This window comes from Plectropomus leopardus, chromosome 2 (assembly GCF_008729295.1).
Source record: "Plectropomus leopardus isolate mb chromosome 2, YSFRI_Pleo_2.0, whole genome shotgun sequence".
Taxonomy (NCBI): Eukaryota; Metazoa; Chordata; class Actinopteri; order Perciformes; family Serranidae; genus Plectropomus; species Plectropomus leopardus.
In genome coordinates, this window is record NC_056464.1 from 21,863,235 (window position 1) to 21,882,921 (window position 19,687).

At 37.8% G+C, this 19,687-nt stretch overlaps 1 protein-coding gene across 1 annotated transcript; it reads left to right on the plus strand.

Annotated features, from left to right (window-relative positions):
• Nucleotides 1–83: 83 nt before the first annotated feature.
• On the plus strand, nt 84–19,634 carry itcha (itchy E3 ubiquitin protein ligase a). The gene is made up of 24 exons (XM_042505214.1): nt 84–185; nt 2,047–2,116; nt 2,421–2,562; nt 3,393–3,517; nt 4,485–4,616; nt 4,837–4,885; nt 5,049–5,227; nt 5,442–5,676; nt 6,502–6,597; nt 6,918–7,092; nt 8,484–8,553; nt 8,780–8,864; nt 10,394–10,522; nt 11,583–11,655; nt 11,868–11,939; nt 12,050–12,138; nt 12,356–12,515; nt 13,184–13,317; nt 14,156–14,296; nt 14,753–14,873; nt 15,025–15,129; nt 15,389–15,485; nt 15,580–15,652; nt 16,588–19,634. The coding sequence occupies exons 2-24, from the start codon at nt 2,092–2,094 to the stop codon at nt 16,685–16,687; spliced, it is 2,607 nt and encodes an 868-aa protein (XP_042361148.1). The 5' UTR covers nt 84–185; nt 2,047–2,091; the 3' UTR covers nt 16,688–19,634.
• Nucleotides 19,635–19,687: the final 53 nt, after the last annotated feature.

The window sequence follows — 19,687 nt, forward strand, 5'->3', positions numbered from 1 at the left end:
CAAAAATGTTTGGACACCCCTGCCGTAGAGATACCATTTTATTGTGAAAAGCTCATACCGGAAAAGCCGCTCTTGTTCTGGCTAGCGGAACACAGAGCTGTGCTGATGGCAGGCAGCTACCTGTCAACAACATAGGCTTAGCAGTATCCGAAGTCTGTGAGGCCATTTTCTTCTTCTTCTGTCAGGTATGGTCATGCAGTCCTTCACCGAGTGAAAACTGTTAGATTTCCTCGACTGAACGATCTCAGCTGCTCAAGGAGCCCGGCGATGTTAGCATTTCTGACGTTAGCTAAAGCCTCGATGTTCAGGACGTCGGCGAACAAAGTTGCCCCAGGTGGTGGAAGTTCTCAGTTTCTCTCAGTTATTTACCAAAACATTTCCATTGTAGGCAATAATCCAACCTAGTAATGTCACATTCAAAGCAGCAACCCTACAAAAGGCTAGTGTTTAAAGTTGTCTTGACAACAAATCTCCTGCTGGCTAACTCCCTGCTAACCTGACAGATAAAGCTATTAAGCTACAGTTGTTTTGCCCTTGTGTTCAGATAGCAGGAAACACGTCGCCTCGTTAACAACTTCATGTTACTGTCTGATACTCTAAACGTCTTTTTGCTAAATTATATTAATGTACCTTCCTATGTCTGGTACCCTCTTGTCCTGTTTAAGGATATTGACACAGGTTATTAGGGAAGGTTTAGTGAGACTTAAATTAACCAAGTTAAGGATGGGATTTTCCGTTATGAAAGGTGGTTTCTTGAAATAGCTAAGATTTAACTAAGTCAACGGACTACGTGCCTGGTAGTTCAGTTTTTACGTCTGACATTATAGTATTACTCATAGAGTGTTTAGAGTTGTGAGATAATACAATATAAGATTACAGGCAATAAATAAATAATAAATAAAATGAGACTGCCTGTCAGTTAGACTGTACAGTCGAAATTTTGTTAAAATGTTTGCATAGTTCAGTTCAAGTTCATACTATAAATTAAGTCAATGGAAACTTAAAAAACATTTAACATGAAGTTGTATGGGGCACTTATCCATAGACAATATATCTAGATGTCAGTCTGCACGCCCCCGGATTGGAGAAGCAGACTGGAGTCGCTATGGAAACTAAGCAATGTACTACTATGGAGGGGTCAGCAACAAAATGTATTTTAGTCACCCAAAAAAGTTACATCTAGAAAAATCAATGACTTTCAGTGTTTGTTTTTTGTTTTTCACCGCTTTACCTTACTTTCAGAAAACAATTTCCAACAGGAAAATGAAGCTGATGTAATGCTCTCTTCTAAGCCAGACTCCATTGAGAAAAACAGTGATTTAACATTGCTGAACACAGGAGCTGCTGGTCTACTCCTGCCTTAAACAGTTATTTTGGTTGTGGTATTGCGTGACTTTGTTGTTTAAAAGTGTTATTTTGGATTCATCCAAGTCACACAATAACACAAACTAACTAATTGATTGAAGCAGCGGTAGACTAGCAGCTACCATGTTGATTGAGCTAAAATTGCTGTTTTTGTCAATGGAGTCTTGTGGCTTTCACAAGAGCATAATTGGGGATCTGAATACTTCTACTGCTTCCCCATCAGATAGACTGTCTGTTAGAAAGGTTAAGCAGTGAAAACACTCTTCGCTATAGCACACACTTAATATGATCTTGATTTTCGTTAGGTAGGATTTTTTTAAGTGGTTAAAAAACTTGTTTTGTTGCTGACCCCTCCACAGCAATAAATTGCCTAGCATCCTTATTGGACTTCCGCCTGCTTCTCCAAACTTAAGGTGTGCTGACTGACATCTACTGTATATAACACACTGACTATGCTTAAATACCTCACACAACCCCATGTCAAAAAATCTGATCTACCACTTTAATGTCTGCAGATACCTGATACTATTATACTCCTTTGTTTTAGTTAGATTGTCTCATCAATACATGCTAAAGCCAGGCTTTATTTTCCACTGACTGTAACGTAATAGCCTAATCACTCTGTAAGTAGGTTACCAGCATAGAGTATCCAATGTTTACATGTGATGTCACTTGTCGCAGTTGTTGCAGGTCCTTTCAGTGTGGCTACAGTGTTATGGATGAACCATGAAGGCCCAATTACAAGTCACAGGTAAGTTAGTATTGCAAGTAAGCTTGATTATCAGCGAAAAACAAAAAGCTGTAGTGTTGTTCAGTATTGTTTGTCTTGGGGAAAGCTACAGGCTATAGGACGTTACGTTCCTGCAATGATGAAAAAAGGCCTGAGGAGCTGTCACTGACTGTTGTGTTGATCACAGGGAGGCTACAGGAATTTGTGGTTTATATCTTTATGTTAATGGTTTCATCATGTTGTGACATCTTTACCAAATGCACTTTCTGACAAATGCTGATCAAATCATTACCTGCAGTTTCACTGTGGTTGTTCTCTTTTCCAGTGCTTTCAGCCAAGCTGAAGGAAAACAAAAAGAACTGGTTTGGTCCCAGCCCGTATGTTGAGGTAGCTGTGGATGGTCAGTCAAAGAGGACTGAGAAATGCAACAACACACACAGTCCCAAATGGAAGCAGGCTGTCACAGTGTGAGTACGACTATTATGATTGTTACGGTAGAGAAATTAGTTGAATAAATACCTTATTAATTATTGGATGTGTCTTTATTGTAGTGGCATGTTCTGAGGTGTAGTCTATGCATGTTTTCTGTATTATAGACCTCTCAGAACCAGGTCTGCTTCTGGTGTAAGGAGCTGGGGATTTTGTGATTATATCAATAAGAGTAAACTAAATAGTTGGCAGTTATATTCTGAGTAAATATCTGATGTATCACAATAAAAATAGGCTTGTTCACAAAGTCCATGCACCCAACACCTACTGCTCATCATGATTGTTGTCAATAAGGTCTAGTTTGTAAAGGTAAGTTAGTTACTGGTAAATCTAATAACCCATCATGAGTATTTTATTAGTAAAGCCATTTATTTTAAATAATTAGAGCATGTTATCTCAAAATCATAGACTGCATGAAGTCTGTGGCTTATTTAACCAGCCTCTAGAACAGAAATGATGTCTTACAAGTCATTTCAGTTTTTTCTTAGAGCACATTTAACTGCACTGATGTCAAATATAGAACAAGAAACACTCACATTGAAAGCAAATGGCCAGTGTTAGGAATTTATACTTAATATACTTAAATGATGAATTAGATAAAAGAAAAAACACAGAGAGGTTAAGCCACCCCCATCTTAAGAAAAAAACAAACAAACATAGAAAACAATAATCATCACTGGTTGATTTTTTTTTTTTTTGCCACAGCCTTTGACAGTTTACGAATCCTTTAAGCATTAGTGCAGATCACCCTAAATCTTTTTTTCTGTGGTGTTGACTTGAATCTTGTCATTTTATCACCTTTCTACAGAATTGTGACTCCGGTCAGCAAGCTGATCTTTCGTGTTTGGAGTCACCAGACACTGAAAGCAGACATCCTTTTGGGAATGGCCATTCTGGAGATCAGTGAGACTCTTAAGGCCAATGACCTGAAATGTTAGTACATACTACTTTATTTCTCCTAAACTGCAATCTTGTGTTTTCTTTAAAAATGTTGATACAAACAAAAATATTATTTCTTGGTAAAGTTTGCTTATACTGTTATTTCGTCATTTCAACTTTTAACATGGAAAATATGTGTTGTCTAAGAAGCAGAGTATGGAGGTAATATTTCTAGGCCCTGTGGATCTGTTCCCACAGAATATTTTGACATATTTAGGACAAAACTCCCACCACATGGCCAGTTTGTTTCAGCTTTAATAAAACTTTGTATCCCTTGTAATCACACTTTCAGTATTCATTCAGTATGTCTCAGTCTATCAGCACAATATACTTGGGAGATGTTGGACACACTGTACATTTGTGTTAGAGTGCATATCTGCCCGTGTTTGTTATGAGTGTGTTTTACTCTGCTTTGATAACAACCAACGTGCACAGAACACACACTAGCTCCTCTTTTCCCTGAGATACAAGCCTCGCTTAAGCTTATGATCTTCTGCCTGTTTGGAGTGTGTTTATAGTCTAATGTCTATGGCATGCATATTGTGACATACAATTTTGGTCCATAGTCTATATAGATGCTTGCTTTTTATATGCCAATAATAAACAAGATTCTTAAAACTGTGCCTTGTTACACCCCATGTGAGTAAAGTATTTTGAGCTGACAAAGTGACTGATGCTGCCATCTTTAGAGTAACAAAATACCTTGAGAATGAGACGATTATGAATGACCAGTGAGGGGGTCCTTCCTAAAGAACATTTTATTTTCAGATTTTCATTGGGAGAAGTTCATAGATGCCGTGGAAATTTCTGCTGCCTCATTGCAGCCTTAGCATCATCGTTTTCATTTAGTTGTGATCCGTCAGTGTGGGTGTTCATGTGATGATGAGTGTACCTAAGGCGTGATGTCGGTCTTGCAAATTTCTAAGCACCTGTTTAATACTATTTTCTGTACCCTCTTCAGTGTGTGAGGTGGTGCAGACACTGCAGCTGTGTTCTGACAGAGACCCTCGGGATATTGTCGGCGACCTGTCAGTCTGTCTGGACGGCATGCAGGTGGACCCAGAAACCTTCGCCTCAGCAGAGAGAGAACATGGTAAGGAACCACACACAGACAGACATCCACTTCACTAGGTCAACTGCAGGAACAATTTGAGAACATGAACTATGCACAGAATCTTAGGTTTATATATATATAACTGTGAAATGTCTCTCTCATTCCATTTCTTGTTCCCAATTGTTAAATAACCAACTGTTGCAGTAACATCCCAAGTTATTTTACATTAATGATGTCATCATGTTTTTTGTCATTGTAGCAAATGTTCCAAATGGAAAGGCAAAACAAAATGGAGACAATGGCAACAGGTTCAGTAAACTTTTATAATAAACCTGTACATGCTTTCTTGTTTAAATGATTATGGGTTTGGTAAGAAAAAAGTTATACTTCTGATGAAGTTTGTGTGTTTACTTATAGAAAATGTTCATTGTATAGCTGTAGTATAACTTAAGAAAATATTTTGATCCTCAGATCAAGCAGAGACACGTCTCCCTCCAGTGACTCAGAGGAGTGGGTCATTGTACCTAATGGTCATGCTGTCAATGGTACGGGTTCTCCTTCACGATCTCCAGGAGGCTCTAATGCCTCACGTCCTCCCAGACCAGCCCGACCTCCTCCTCCTACACCTCGCAGACCAGCTGCCTCACCAAGTAGGAAAGCACAAGATATCAAAGAATTTGCAATATAGCTACATTTCGTTAGCATTTCATTTCTCATTCTCACATTTTATCGATTTTCTTTTCATATACAGACAAAGTGTTCACTGTATTTAACGACTGTAATCAAATCAAATCCACCTCTGCAGATTAATTCACAGACGTAAAGGTTTTTTTTCCTGTGCCATCCTCCCACTCCTCTCCACAGGCTCCTCTAGCAGTTCCTCTCCTAGCGAGCTGAGTGAAGGTCCAGCTTCTGATGGTTCATCACAGGCGTCAGCCAGTGGGTGTTCAAATCAGCAGGATGACTCAGGCGCCGGAGCAGCGACAGCAGTTTCTTCACAGGCAGGGAGTGGCCCCAAACCAGGGACCTCTGCTTCAGCCGCTCTGGCCACCACAACTCCCCGAATTGCACCCATGAGCAACGGTCCCCTACCACCAGGGTAAAAGAGCATCACACTATTCTTCAGTTTTCACTGTAGCCACTGTTAACAGGCAAATTAGACTGCCCCTCCATGATTTATTGGGCTTGTTGGGGGATTTTTGCCACCGTAAAATACATGATTTCACAGCAGCTTTTCTATATAATTGCAGTGCATGTCATTTTAAGGCTTTTTTGGTAATGAAATTGCAAAAACAAGTGAAAATTGCAATGTTGTTGAATTTTTTTTGTGTAATTTATTAAAAATCGAAAGGCAGACTAGTTTCAGTTAAAAAAAACAGACTTATCTCACTCGTGGATGAATCACACAGCCTCTGTTATGGTGATTTGTTCTGTCTGTTGTCAGTGTGTTTCAGTCATTCTCTGGGTTTTTTTTTGTTGTATAAAAAAGTTTGCCAGTCATTCCTATCGGTAAATGTAAGACGCCTGTGTTGCACATGTCTGCATGTTCAAAACCAGAGACAAGGAAGTGACTTTGATGACACTGTGTAGCGGACTGTGATGAAACTCATGTGAAACTATTTTAACTTGTCAAATCTGAGAAAAAAAATGTGGTGATTGGACAAAAATGCAAGGTTGGAAAGAAGTCACAGAGATCTGTTCAATTTGTGTTAATTGTGTTGATCAAAACATCCTGGATGGGTTAACCAGACTGTGGCCTCAGGAATCTTTGTGTGTGTTGCTGTGGTGTTATGTAGCAAAGCTGTAGGTGTTTTAAGAGTGAAAGTTTTTTAGTGACAGAATCCAGTTTCTCAGTAGTTGACCTCTATCTATATCCTGTTTCCTGTGCTTTGTCTTTACTCGCTCATTTTTATTGTCTCTGCAGGTGGGAGCAAAGGGTGGACCAGAACGGACGGATGTACTATGTGGATCACATTGAGAAAAGGACAACTTGGGAAAGGCCTGATCCTCTGCCTACAGGGTACCAAAACACTTGTTTCATCATCTATACTATGAATACTAACATGGTCCTTGCTGTGCTTTGTTGGCCTTCTGTTATAATAACATAAAAATGATCTCAGATTAGCACAAACGTATTTCATAACCACTTTTACTGTTACAGTAGAGCTGCACTCTTTTTTTCACGCCATGTTTTTAAATGTATTTACTAGATAAATACTGTCAGAGATTAAAACTTCTTGTGTGTCATATGGATCTCATGTGGAGCCCTCAGGCACCGCAGTCATTTAGTCTACATTGTCAACTCTACCCTGCCTTCTTCTTACTTTCCTTGCTCTGTAGGTGGGAGCGTAGGGTGGACCCGATGGGTAGGGTGTACTATGTTGACCACATTACCCGAACAACGACATGGCAACGCCCCACGCAGGAGTCAGTGCGTAATTACGAAGAATGGCAGCACCAGCGCAGCCAGCTGCAGGGAGCCATGCATCAGTTTAACCAGAGGTTCATCTATGGGGTGAGAGCACTTGCTGTATTGAGTCACTGGATTTGTTACATTCAGCGCACACAAAGCACAGTTTGACATTTATTTGTTTTGACTTACCATAAAAGCCCATCGAGACATGATTCATGACCTATAGTAAATACTCTGCTCCGAATAAGAATCAGTATCTTATATTTTTTCTAAGAGCTCATTTATACTTCATTTACATACAAAAACAGATCAGTGTGTTCAAACATTAAAGGTTTAAAAGTCACTGCTCTCATACTTCCATACGTCCTTTATGATGGCGTAGATACAGCCAGTAGAGGGCACTACTGATGGCAGAGTCAAATGTGTCAAGGCGACGGTTGAGGAGGTCCCTTTTAACAGAGGCAGTGTTGTAGACGGCGGTTGTCTGTTAGGCCATTAAATACTTGTGACATATGTATGGAGAAATATTTTCACTATATTACTATATTACTGTTTGTTACGCCGTTGTGTAAATGTCTGATGTTTTCTACAGTTGTATCTCGTTTGACCTACACCAAAATCCCCTTTCAGTCTCAGGTGGTACTGCTTTGATCGTTTGCATCTGTAATCTTTTAGAGAACATGCATAAATATGTAAAATTGAACACAAAGTGCTAACAGAAGACTTCCTCTGTTTCTTTATATGTATCTAAAGTTGAGCATAAATGACCCTAAGAAGTTCACCTCCATTGTTAAAAAGTGCTATAATTACATCTACTCCCTCTCCTTTTAAAAAAGATCCAGTATAGATGAAAATTCAAATATTGTTATATTCATGTCCACAAAATCCAAATCACTGAGATTTATGGTGAGAACAGTGAAGCTCAAACATCCAAGTGAAGTAATAATAAGACGAAAACATTGTATAATATAAGACAGTCAGTTCTTGGTTTTCAACATTTTTGGCTTGCTCCCCAAAATGAGGTGACTTGCTGACCTTGCAGAGACAGAACTTAAACCTCAGATGATGATTTTTGTTTTCCCATTTCAGGTTTACTTTGTTTTACTGGCTGTACATTATTTTGTTTGCTTGGAAGTAAATCAAATCACAACAAAAATGAAATTAAGCCAAAACTGCCTCAAGGGGTTTTCCAGCATGGGAGACACTGCTGTAGACAGTCCCAGCTGTTGCCATTTCTTGTCCATGTGTGACATCTGTCCTGCTTCTCAGTGTTTTTGACTGTATGATCCTTATACTGAAAAACTACTTGAAAAACTTTAAAACAAAGTGGGAAAAGAGATGAGAATGCAATGAGGTCACTTACACTTGCTTTACAGTACTTGTAAGCTATATTAAAGTATGCTTGCTTTAACTGGTTGTGACAAAGGCAGCTTTTAAGGTTTTTTAGACTTTTTTAGACTCAATATGTGTCTCTCTCTCTCTCTTTGGCTCAGCTCCAAGACCATTTGGCAGCCACGACCAACAAAGAGTTTGACCCGCAGGGACCTCTGCCACATGGTTGGGGTAAATATTAAGGAGCATTGAAAATGATTTTAGCTGTAGTTACTGAAATTTTAGGAAAAACACAGTAAAATGTGATACTAATTTATTAATATATACACACACACGCGCACACACACACACACACACACACACACACACACACACACATATATATATATATATATATATATATATATATATTTTTTATTTATAAACATTATTTTTTTTGTTTTGTTTTTTATAACAGAGAAAAGAACCGACACCAATGGGAGAGTATATTTTGTTCATCACCCAACACGGACAACACAGTGGGAGGACCCCAGGACACAAGGGTGAGTGTATGCCTGTGCAATTCTGTGTTATGTAATGTGTATGTTGATACTGTCATACCTTTTATTACACTGACCATAAAGGATTCTGCCTCACTTTGCTGTAGTTATGTTTTATCTTCTGTAGGAAGGGCTAATGGGCCAGAAACCTGCTCAGCTCCAATGTTACTAAAACACTTCAGAGTAGAAAATCTGTCCTTAGAGTGAAGTATAAGAATGGAGTGGACGCAAATGTGGTTCTTCTTTTAGGCCTAGGAATTCACTGCTATCTTAAAGTTGGAAATGACTCATATCAGCTCGAGGGTGGAACAGCACTACAAAGCTGTCTTTACCTGTAATGAGTGACCAGCAGGTGGATAATGACAGACAAATGCATGCGAACAGTCTTGGAGGTGTGGAAGTATTGACTGTAGAACGTTTAACATAATTAAAAGCATCTTAGAATATATTAAGTTGATTCTAGCATGGTTATTTTGTACCAGATAATTACTCTAAACTGTGCTTGCACTGAATCATGAATAAACTGCTACTAATAAAGAAGTTATGTGTCCAAAAGAAAAGAGCATCTGACTAAACACAGTTGAATGTCATAAGTTAATGACTGTGAAGCAGTATGTAGGAAGCCCTGATTTTATTTGAATATTAAGGATATGTTATTCAACCCTTCCCGGTTTATACTGCTGCAGTTAAGTTTGTAAATTTAAAAATAGCGTATCTGTGTTCTGTTTTCAAAAAAGATAAAAAATTCTGATATTTATAAGCTCTTGAATTATTTTAATAACATATATGAATTATTTATATCAATCTGAAAAGGTATCTGATTAGTAATCAAGTATCATGTCACCCTGTGTATATCAAGAAAACTTCAATGCAAAATTCCTCTTCGGGACAGTTATTTAGTAAAGATAGATATTAAAACATTTAATCCTGTTATTAATATTTTTTTTATTATTAGGAATGCACAAATATAACTTACTGTATGTAAATACAGCATATATTGATATTTATATCTTAATATTGTAATGTCTGCTGTTTGATGTGGACATAGATAAGTAACTCTGTTAGTATATCTTTGTTAGTAGAGCAAATTTTCTTTTAGAATCAGATTCCCTCATTCAACTTTCTTTGTAAATTTTGTGTGTATTAATCTATTTTTTAAAGCATCTCTTTCTTGAATTATCATAATATTCTAGTTTATGTAATACAAAATGGCCATACAATATACAGGATATTAAACCACCCTCCCCCTTTCCCAGCCCTCTGGTCTCTCCTCTCAGTCTTCCAATACTGTTTGATCCAAACGAAGTGACATAGGATATAAATCGAGTCCATGTTTTACTGAAGTCAGCCTTTTTCCCCCATAGGGTAAATGTTATCTTCTCTAGTTTTAGATGGAACATGACATCCTTCAGCACTCTGGTATGAGAATGAGGTTTAGGATTTCTCTTATTTAACAGGATGAAAAGTCAAGATAGCAGTGTATTTATCTTTTGTGTGTTTGATGTTTATTTGTGTGTATTTGTACTGCGCAGGCTGCTGAATGACAAGCCCTTGCCAGAGGGTTGGGAGATGAGGTTTACTGTGGACGGTATTCCTTACTTTGTAGACCACAACCGGAGAACCACAACCTACATTGACCCTCGCACAGGGAAATCTTCACTGTGAGTTCTTGTTTAAATGTTAGCCTTAAAGGAATGAAAATGACAATTTCTTCATTAAAAAGGCGTGCTGCATTACCTTGAATTCATCAAGACAACCTTGTTTGTTCTAGTATGCATCCATGATAAACGGCTAACATATTGATATATTGTGGACTACATTAAACATCAACAAAACTATACTGAAACATCAGTGTACAAACTCTTTCACAACTCTTGCAATGTAATCCAGGTCTCATTCATCCAGTCGTTTACACATGCATTTCTGCTGAAACCCTTCTATTTAAAATTGAAGTTAAGGTGAATCCTATCTATGCCCTCTTTAAAGCAAGACCTCAACAGCTATGTTTTTTTTGGCGAAATTGCATGTGTTTGGGAGGTACTGATGATAGGACTGAATAAATGACACATGGATTATACTGCACAAGTTGTGGGAGAGTTTGTAAAAGGCTATTTTCATATAGTTTTGGTGTTGTTAAACCCCCCAATAAGTAAATAAATATTGTCACCATTTTCAGTCCGGGCATACAAGAAAAACTACACCTTTCTTCATGAATTCAAGGTGATATGACTTGAAAAACTGATTTACAAACAGTCATTTTGTGGGCGCACTATTCCTTTAACATGATTATGTTGAATGCAACCTTTACTTAAGCAGCACTCACTTCAGGTCATCTGCCTTTTTAAGAAACTAGTATTTGTCCAGGATCTGTAGCCTGTATATTTATGTAATTTAGATCCGCATATTTGTCCTCTTAAAAGCAACCCTTCCAAATTTCAGAGTGTAATTAGATTAAATGTTGATAGAAAAATAATGATCAGTGCAGGTCTACATGCTTTTAAATCAGTCATTGATGTCACATCAGATGATCTTAATTACAATGATGATGAAAAGCTTGACTAGAGCATCCTTAAAACAGTATACTTTACCACAGTGGCAGCATAATTTCACTTTTCAAGTCACTTGAATGTGAATAAACAGTGACACACATCATGTGCATACATTACCTATATGTACTTGTTGGCTGGACATTGAAACTGGTTCTTATGGTCTTTTCCACAGTGAGAACGGGCCACAGATAACCTATGTCAGGGACTTCAAAGCCAAAGTGCAATACTTCAGGTTCTGGTGTCAGGTATGTACTGCACAACAGCTGTTGAAATGCTTTGTTATCTCCTATGATTGTTATATATCTTTCTTTATCTTTGTGCTGCTCCTTTGTGGGCACTCATGTCTCTAGAGCTTGAATGTGCAAAGATAAAAGTTAAAGTTCAGTTATGTACCCTTCAAAGGATTCAAATTATCTGAAGTGTTAAGTGTTGAGTTAAAGTATTTTTCCCCTCTCAGCAATTATCGATGCCTCAGCACATTAAGATTACCGTCTCCCGGAAAACCTTGTTTGAGGATTCATTTCAACAGGTGATCATTTCAATAAACTGTATACTTTTTTTGCAGTTCTCTGTTTAGTGGATCTGTCTTGTCAATGTTTGAGGTCTGTAACTGTTTTCGTTGTTTGTCTGCGTTCAAAGATCATGAGCTTCCACCCTCAAGACCTGAGGCGTAGACTGTGGATCATATTCCCCGGAGAGGAAGGTTTGGACTACGGGGGTGTGGCCAGGTAATGTCAACTGAAGTTACATTTTGTACTAATGCGTCTTATTGTATGACTCCTAAGGTGTGTTTTATTCTCATTTAAAGCTATTCTGACACCACCCTTTCCTCAGAAAACCTGTTGTAGTAATAACCGCACATTATTTTCTGATTCTCCAAAACCACTTTAACCAGTATGACCACTCTGCTTAATTTTCTTTTGTCCTCTGTGGCTTTATTTTCAGGGAATGGTTCTTCTTGCTCTCTCATGAAGTACTGAACCCCATGTACTGTTTGTTTGAGTACGCTGGCAAGGACAACTACTGTCTGCAGATCAACCCTGCCTCTTACATTAACCCTGATCACCTCAAGTACTTCAAGTTCATAGGACGCTTCATTGCCATGGTACCTGAACTCTTTGTCAACATGAATATGATTAGACCAGACTGGCTCATTAGGGTACTTGGCAAAACTGAGCAGAACGTCAGATGCATTGAACGTGCAGCTAAACAGTTCTTCCTGCTGGGTCTATAAGCTTTTTGGAGTAGCTGATGTCATGCTTTGCTCCTCTCATCCATGGATCTGATCAGCTAGGTCCAGATTGACAGGTCTAAAGGAGGGAAAAAAATAGAAGAAACAATGAGTTCCGTCTGCGCTGCATTTATTGAACTAAATAAACATGCAAGTTTAGAGGGGGGACCCAGCCCAGAATGATTTAAAAAAAGGGACGCACACACAAGATAAAAAAAGGGAAGTTTGCTGGTGTGCTGAGTGTACAGACATGAACCTGCTAAACAACAGCTTTTCTGCATTGTCCTGTCTCTCTCCTTGTGCAATTATGCAATTCTTCCCCCAAAAGGGGGTGTGGCTTCAATGAAGATATAATGCCGGTCGTGACAGTTATACATGTGGGCTTATAAATATGCCTTATAGCTATGGGCAATTTATTTATTATTGAAAATAATATTATTGACATAATAGTCCATTTTCTCTGTTATTAGATTTTTCTGTGTTGTATTTTTCTGTTTTAAATACAATTGTTTACCTGACTGTCCTGTATTGTTCTTTTCTAGGCCTTGTTCCACGGCAAATTCATCGACACAGGTTTCTCCCTGCCTTTCTACAAGCGTATCCTGAACAAACCTCTGGCTCTGAAAGACCTGGAGTCCATAGATCCAGAGTTTTACAACTCGCTCATCTGGATTAAGTACGTCTGGGGACAAAAAGAGAAAATATGGGACTTGGTTGGTGGGTAGCTGATGATCATGTACATAGTATGGTGATCATGAGGTGGGTTTTCACAAGTGGATGGAAACGTTAGCATGTATATGTCACATAAAATGGTATGTTTGTCCTTTACTGTGGTTTAGGCAAGGCAAACTTATTATACTTATGCACATTTCATACCCAAGTCAAAGTTCATTGTGGGCCAATAACAAAGCATGTCCCACAGGGCTGTACAAACAGTGATTTCAATTCAGTATCAATTTCAGTTTGATCTCTCAAGTCCAATATCAAATATCATAACAAGCCTCAGAGGGCTTTACAACATAAAACATCCCTCCAGCATCCTCAGCAGATAAGGAAACACTCCCCCCAAAAAAACGTTGAACGGGACAAAAAAGTTCACACTAAACTGTTTTCATGTTGAAAACATTCATTAAGATGTTTCATTGTCAAATAATATGTGAGCACCATATTCTTTACAAATAAGAAGATTTTCTTTACCACTTACCATAATTCCAACATTTATGATGTGGGGTAACAGTTGCACTGCTGTTACATTTGTTTTTGCAATTAGTGGAGCTTTAGTCGGGAAGTGTGCTTATTTGCTTATTTGCCAGAAGTTAGATGTGCCGGGCTGTTCCCTGGACTAGTTGCTAGGTAACCAGTGGAGTTTCCCTAGGTGCCGGCCAAAAAATAGGCTGGCACATAGTCCCTCGTAAAGCGTCGAACAAACAAGATGTAACATATTAACATATTTGCAAGTACCGGTGGGTGGATTTTGTTATTGCTAATAGTGATAATGACTCTCTGGGCTGTAGGGATAATAACATAGAGGAGTGTGGTCTGGAGATGTTCTTCTCCGTTGACAAGGAGATCCTGGGGGAGGTCACCACCCACGAGCTGAAACCAGATGGAGGGAACATCCAAGTCACAGAGGAAAATAAGGAGGAATACATCAGGTACAGCTACGTCCTCCACTGCTTCTCATCCACCATCTATCTTCAACACCTTTACATTCAGCCTCTATCACTTACACATTACACACAGCACTATCCAGGCTGAACTGCAATAGTATAACACATTGATAATTTAATTTCCCTTACAAGTCAAACTCTGGCAATATTTTATGTGAACCAAGTATTTTCATTTTCCTGTAATGTGAAATCGACAGGTAATATAGAGCGGTAATGGTCATTATTTAACTAATTGCATTGCATGTATATAGCAGCATTTAACGTAGTGTTGATGTCCATTACTACTTAAAAATCTAAAAATATGTATTGCACTTTGATTTGATGATTTAAGACTTCAAAAAGTAAAGTTCTTCATTTTTAAGCAGTCAAGAGTCTTCATTCCTTCTGTATGTTAGATTTTATTTTAAGTCATAATGTTGATCTTTATATTTTTGTACGCAGGTTGGTGGCAGAGTGGCGGCTGTCCAGAGGTGTAGAGGAACAGACTCAAGCTTTCTTTGAGGGCTTCAATGAAGTTTTGCCTCAGCAATACCTTCAATACTTTGATGCAAAGGAATTAGAGGTACTGAAGTAACTGAACCTATTCCCCACAACTTTTACCAAAGCAGGAAAGTTTGATGTTTAGGGCAGTGTTAATTCTAAAGGAAACCATTCTCCAAACTGAAATGTGCGCTGTCTACACGTTAAAGATCTTACTTCCGTCTTCCTCTTAGGTGATGCTGTGTGGGATGCAGGAGATCGACCTGGTGGACTGGCAGAGAAACACAATTTACAGGCATTATGCCCGAAGTAGCAAACAGATCCTCTGGTTCTGGCAGGTTGGTGCATACAGTTGCACACTCAGAGTGTACTGTTGATTTTCTTTTCTTTTCTTTGAACTCCAAACTAAAAACTGGATTGAATCGCTTTTATGCTCTTGCGTCATAGACTGTAAGTCTTCACAGGGTCTAAAGAGTTTTAAAACTCTTGATAAAGCCAAAAAAAACAACTTGTGATTTTAGCAGAATTATATGTTATTTAAAAATATGTCATACTGTATTTGCTGAGTGGTATAAACACAGAATGATCTGTTGACAGTTTGTGAAGGAGATGGACAACGAGAAGAGGATGAGGCTGCTGCAGTTTGTCACAGGAACCTGTCGCCTTCCTGTGGGCGGCTTCGCTGATCTGATGGGTATGCAGAATAGACACAAATATGCTCAAACACTACATATCACATCAGAACAGACTTTGATTTAATCTTTATGCTTCTTATTGATTTTTTACAGGAAGCAATGGCCCTCAAAAGTTCTGCATTGAGAAAGTGGGCAAAGAGAACTGGCTTCCACGAAGCCACACATGGTAAGGCCAGTTAGAGGGTGTCTGCAGGTCCTTAAAAAGTCCTAAAATGTCTTAGATTCAACTTTAAAAATATGGGGCCTTAAAAGTTATGAAATGGTCTTGAATCTGAATTCACCAGGTCTAAATTTTTACATTTTATCTAATGTAATTTAATGTAATTTATCCCTCTTTCCAATTTCATTTTGCCAAAATAAGTCAAGCTCTTCACGTGCAGGTCCACATTCTGATGTTACAATGTCTTAAAACTTAACCACTGAACCTAATACTTTTTTTTTTTTTTACCTTTATGCAAATGTTGATAAATCTAACTCACTCGAATAACCGTATTCCTACAGAAAACCTACCTCTTCACAGGACCATATATACATGCATATACTGCATGTATATACTTACCTTTATACTTACCTCCAAACTTGAATAAAAATTATGACTTTTCCAAAAATCATTTATTAAATTTTGTTAAAAATTACTTTGAATAGGTGATAACAAACATTAAATTTGAGTGTCTGAAACCTGCAGACACACTTTATTATTCTACTACGTCAGTAGAAGTCCACATGTCCAAACTTATGCAGGATTAAACCAAACCTTCTTAGTCATTTCTTACTAAAACAGTCACCAGCGTTCCTTTTTGGCATTTGAAGTTATGTAATGCATTGTTATTGTAGCTTGAGTAATACAGTTTTTACACTGTTTTTTTTAGCAGATGCTCTCTTACAGCATCATGGGAATTTAGTGCAGCAGAGAATTAACTGAACATTGCTCATCTAATAAATCAGAATTTCATGATTACCAGTAAACAAAAAGGAACACAAAGCCATTTCTTTTATTAGCATTTATGTCAAAAATGTTTAAACTGCAGATTACACCTATGTTGAAAATGCATGTAATTCTGTGGAGAGTTATCAAGGTTCTTTTCCTTTTTCTCCACTTAGCTTTAATCGTCTGGACCTCCCTCCTTACAAGAGCTATGAGCAGCTGAAGGAGAAGCTCATGTTCGCCATAGAGGAGACAGAAGGCTTTGGTCAGGAGTAATTCAACAGGAGCAGCAGGATGGGATGGAGGAGAGTGGGCTTGGAGGAGCCATATCCATTTCAAACGAGCACTTTTCGACACTTGCAGCCAGGAGCTGCGTGCAAACTGGTAGATGGGCGTACAAATCTTTATTTTCTATCAAACTATCATATGCAGTAACAACCGTTTCTAAGCTGTTATGTCACAGATTCATTTATCCTCCTCACTCTGTATCACTTCTCACCTACATGATTAGTTCCACCCTAATCCTGCTGATCTCACTTCGCCCTGGTCAGGCGATGGAGGCAGAATAGATGCCTTTCTCACCCTGTCAAGTCTGTACTCGCCGTATGTTGCGCAAGTGCAGTTTCTACACGTACATCTGTCAATCCGTGCAGTAGTCACTTCTTTAGAGCCGCCTCGTCGGGTCTATGCACTAGATGTAATGATTTTAGAGAAAAGAACCTTATTTTGTGCATTTTGACTTAAACTAAAACAGTTCATATCAAGTATCATCAAAGGCACATATATGGTTTTGGGTCTTCTAGACTCAGCTTTTATTTTCCTTTAGTTGTGAAGATGAATGGATGGATGATTTTTTTAACAGCTGACTGAACTGACTCCCGTAGCACATACACGGTTTCTTTAATATCTTTAATAAATATGATCATGCTGATATGATACTTTCTCTTATTTTGACAGGCTGATTTCTTAACTTTATAAGGAGTTGAAACGTTTAAACTAGTTTGCACATAGTTATGTGAGCAGTATGGCGGTTGTGATTGTTCTTAAGAGAGGTTGTATTTTTATGTGCAATAGTTTTGTAGAAATTTTGCCAATAATAGAGCCAAACAGTGATTTGTTTGATCATTTTATAACACTTTGGTAAGTTTCAGCGTTTAGTATTGATTTTAATTCTCAATATAAACTAGAGAACATTTGCATATTTGCAATTGTGTTCAGCAAAACTGGTTTGGTTGTGATTTGATTTGACAAACTTTGCCTTCCCACAATGATCTGTGTGCTGTATATAATATCAGCCTGTTTGACCTTAAATGGTCACATGCTTTACCAGTCTGGGAGACTGAAAAGAGTGAAGTCTTGATAATTATGAGCCGTTACTAATGAAGTGGGAGCTTTACGATTGATTTGTTGGCTAATGACCTATTCCCACTGAAAGGTAGCCAATTCTCTGGTAGATGTCCAGAATTAGGGTAATGTCAGTGTTTTTCAACCTGGACTCTACTGTTCCATGTTTTTCTGTCTGAGTGACTTGTAGGAGCAACAATTTTTGAAATTGGTCTTGCATTGCTCACCGTGTGTCCATTGAAGGTGCTTGGTTTGCCACTGACAGACTCAGATTGTTATCATAAGTGTCTCATTATGGAAAGGATCACCACAGAGTTTGACTTTTTGTGAAAAAGAAAGATCTTAAACCAGAGACAGCTTAATCTGAGCCTGTCACTTGCCCTTGCTCAATACTCAGACAATTTAAAAATTTGCTCTTATTAGTCACTTGGACACGAAAACATGGGAAAATTGGCTCCAGGTTGAAAAATACCAAAGTTACGCTTTAAGTATTATCTAGGGTTAATAATGAAGATACAGAATCCTAACTGTTTAATGTGTTTAGTGACTAATACAGTTTATGTAAATATACTTACAAAGTAGAAGATGTGTTTAACATCTTAATACATTTCGTTCAGCCAGGCAGCGGAGCCCCGTGAGTCGCAGGTGTAAGTTGATAATAAGATTTGAATCAATGTAATATAAAGTGGCCCTAGTTTTATAGGGTTTTAGGTATTCAGATTTGTACAGTAGTATACTAGAGTATCCCATGTCTTTTCCAAAAAAAAAAGCTCAGCTAACTTCAAACTTAAAGTTTCTTTTTGCTATCAGGTCGAGTATCACATAAATACAATTACTATGGAACCAATCTACCAAAGGATTTTATTTAATAATCTTTTGAAAACCAATCGGTTTTTAACATCCCCCTAAATGATTATTTATTTGAATTCATTTGTCACTATAAGGTTGTTAGTCATCCTATATTATATTAGTGGGTAACACTGTAAGGTACAAAAAGCTCAGCTTCTTCAATTTTAAATACGACATTTGAACAAAATTCCAACCTGTAAAGTGATATTTTTTAATGACTTTTAATTGTGCAAATATCAAGCTGTGTCGTATGTGCGTGGTGTAAATTACATGTGTATGCCAGATCATTTAAAAATCTTAATAACAAATTCAGTGTCACCTAGTTGACTTGAAAGTTCCCAGTAAAAATGTAAAAAAAACATGTCCACAAATTTGACTCATATATTTGCCTGTGTGTGAACCATGTGGCTGTATATTATTACATATGCTGGTACTACACACAAAAAAAGCTTGAAGTCTCCCTCACTGACCTAACATGTATTGACCCTCAGTCAATACCAGTTACTGCTCACTTTCTACTTAATTGTATCTGATGTGTCACATTATCTCATATTTTCCCCTTTATTAGAGTTAATACAAACATATACACCTGCAAAACTCAGTGTGTAGCTACTGGTGTGCAGACTTGTGAAGAGATTATTGTTTAAAAAAAGGAAACCTTGCTTTAAAAAAAGGTTTGTGATTAAAATGTTTACTGTTGAATATTTTAACAGATTACAGTTAATAATTATAGCACCTTGACACTCCAAACTGAATTAACCACTTCACTGTTTAATCACTGCTGTGTTCCAGATCGTGGAGCAGTTTAATGTATAGAAATATGCAAACTAGTGTTTAAGTTGTACTGATTGCATTGTAAATCATGTCGATACTGTAATCACTGTTTTTTCTTTTTGAAGCTCTAACTTTTTTGATAAGTGGAAGTCAATGGTTGAATACTATTTATTTGGAAAATAGGTTTCATGTAACAGTGGACTGGACTGATTGAGAAAAAACAGTAATAAAATGATTTAAACACTGGGCTCCTGCAGGACAATTGTGATGTGTTGATTTTTTAACACTGCAACATTTTTCACATTTCTT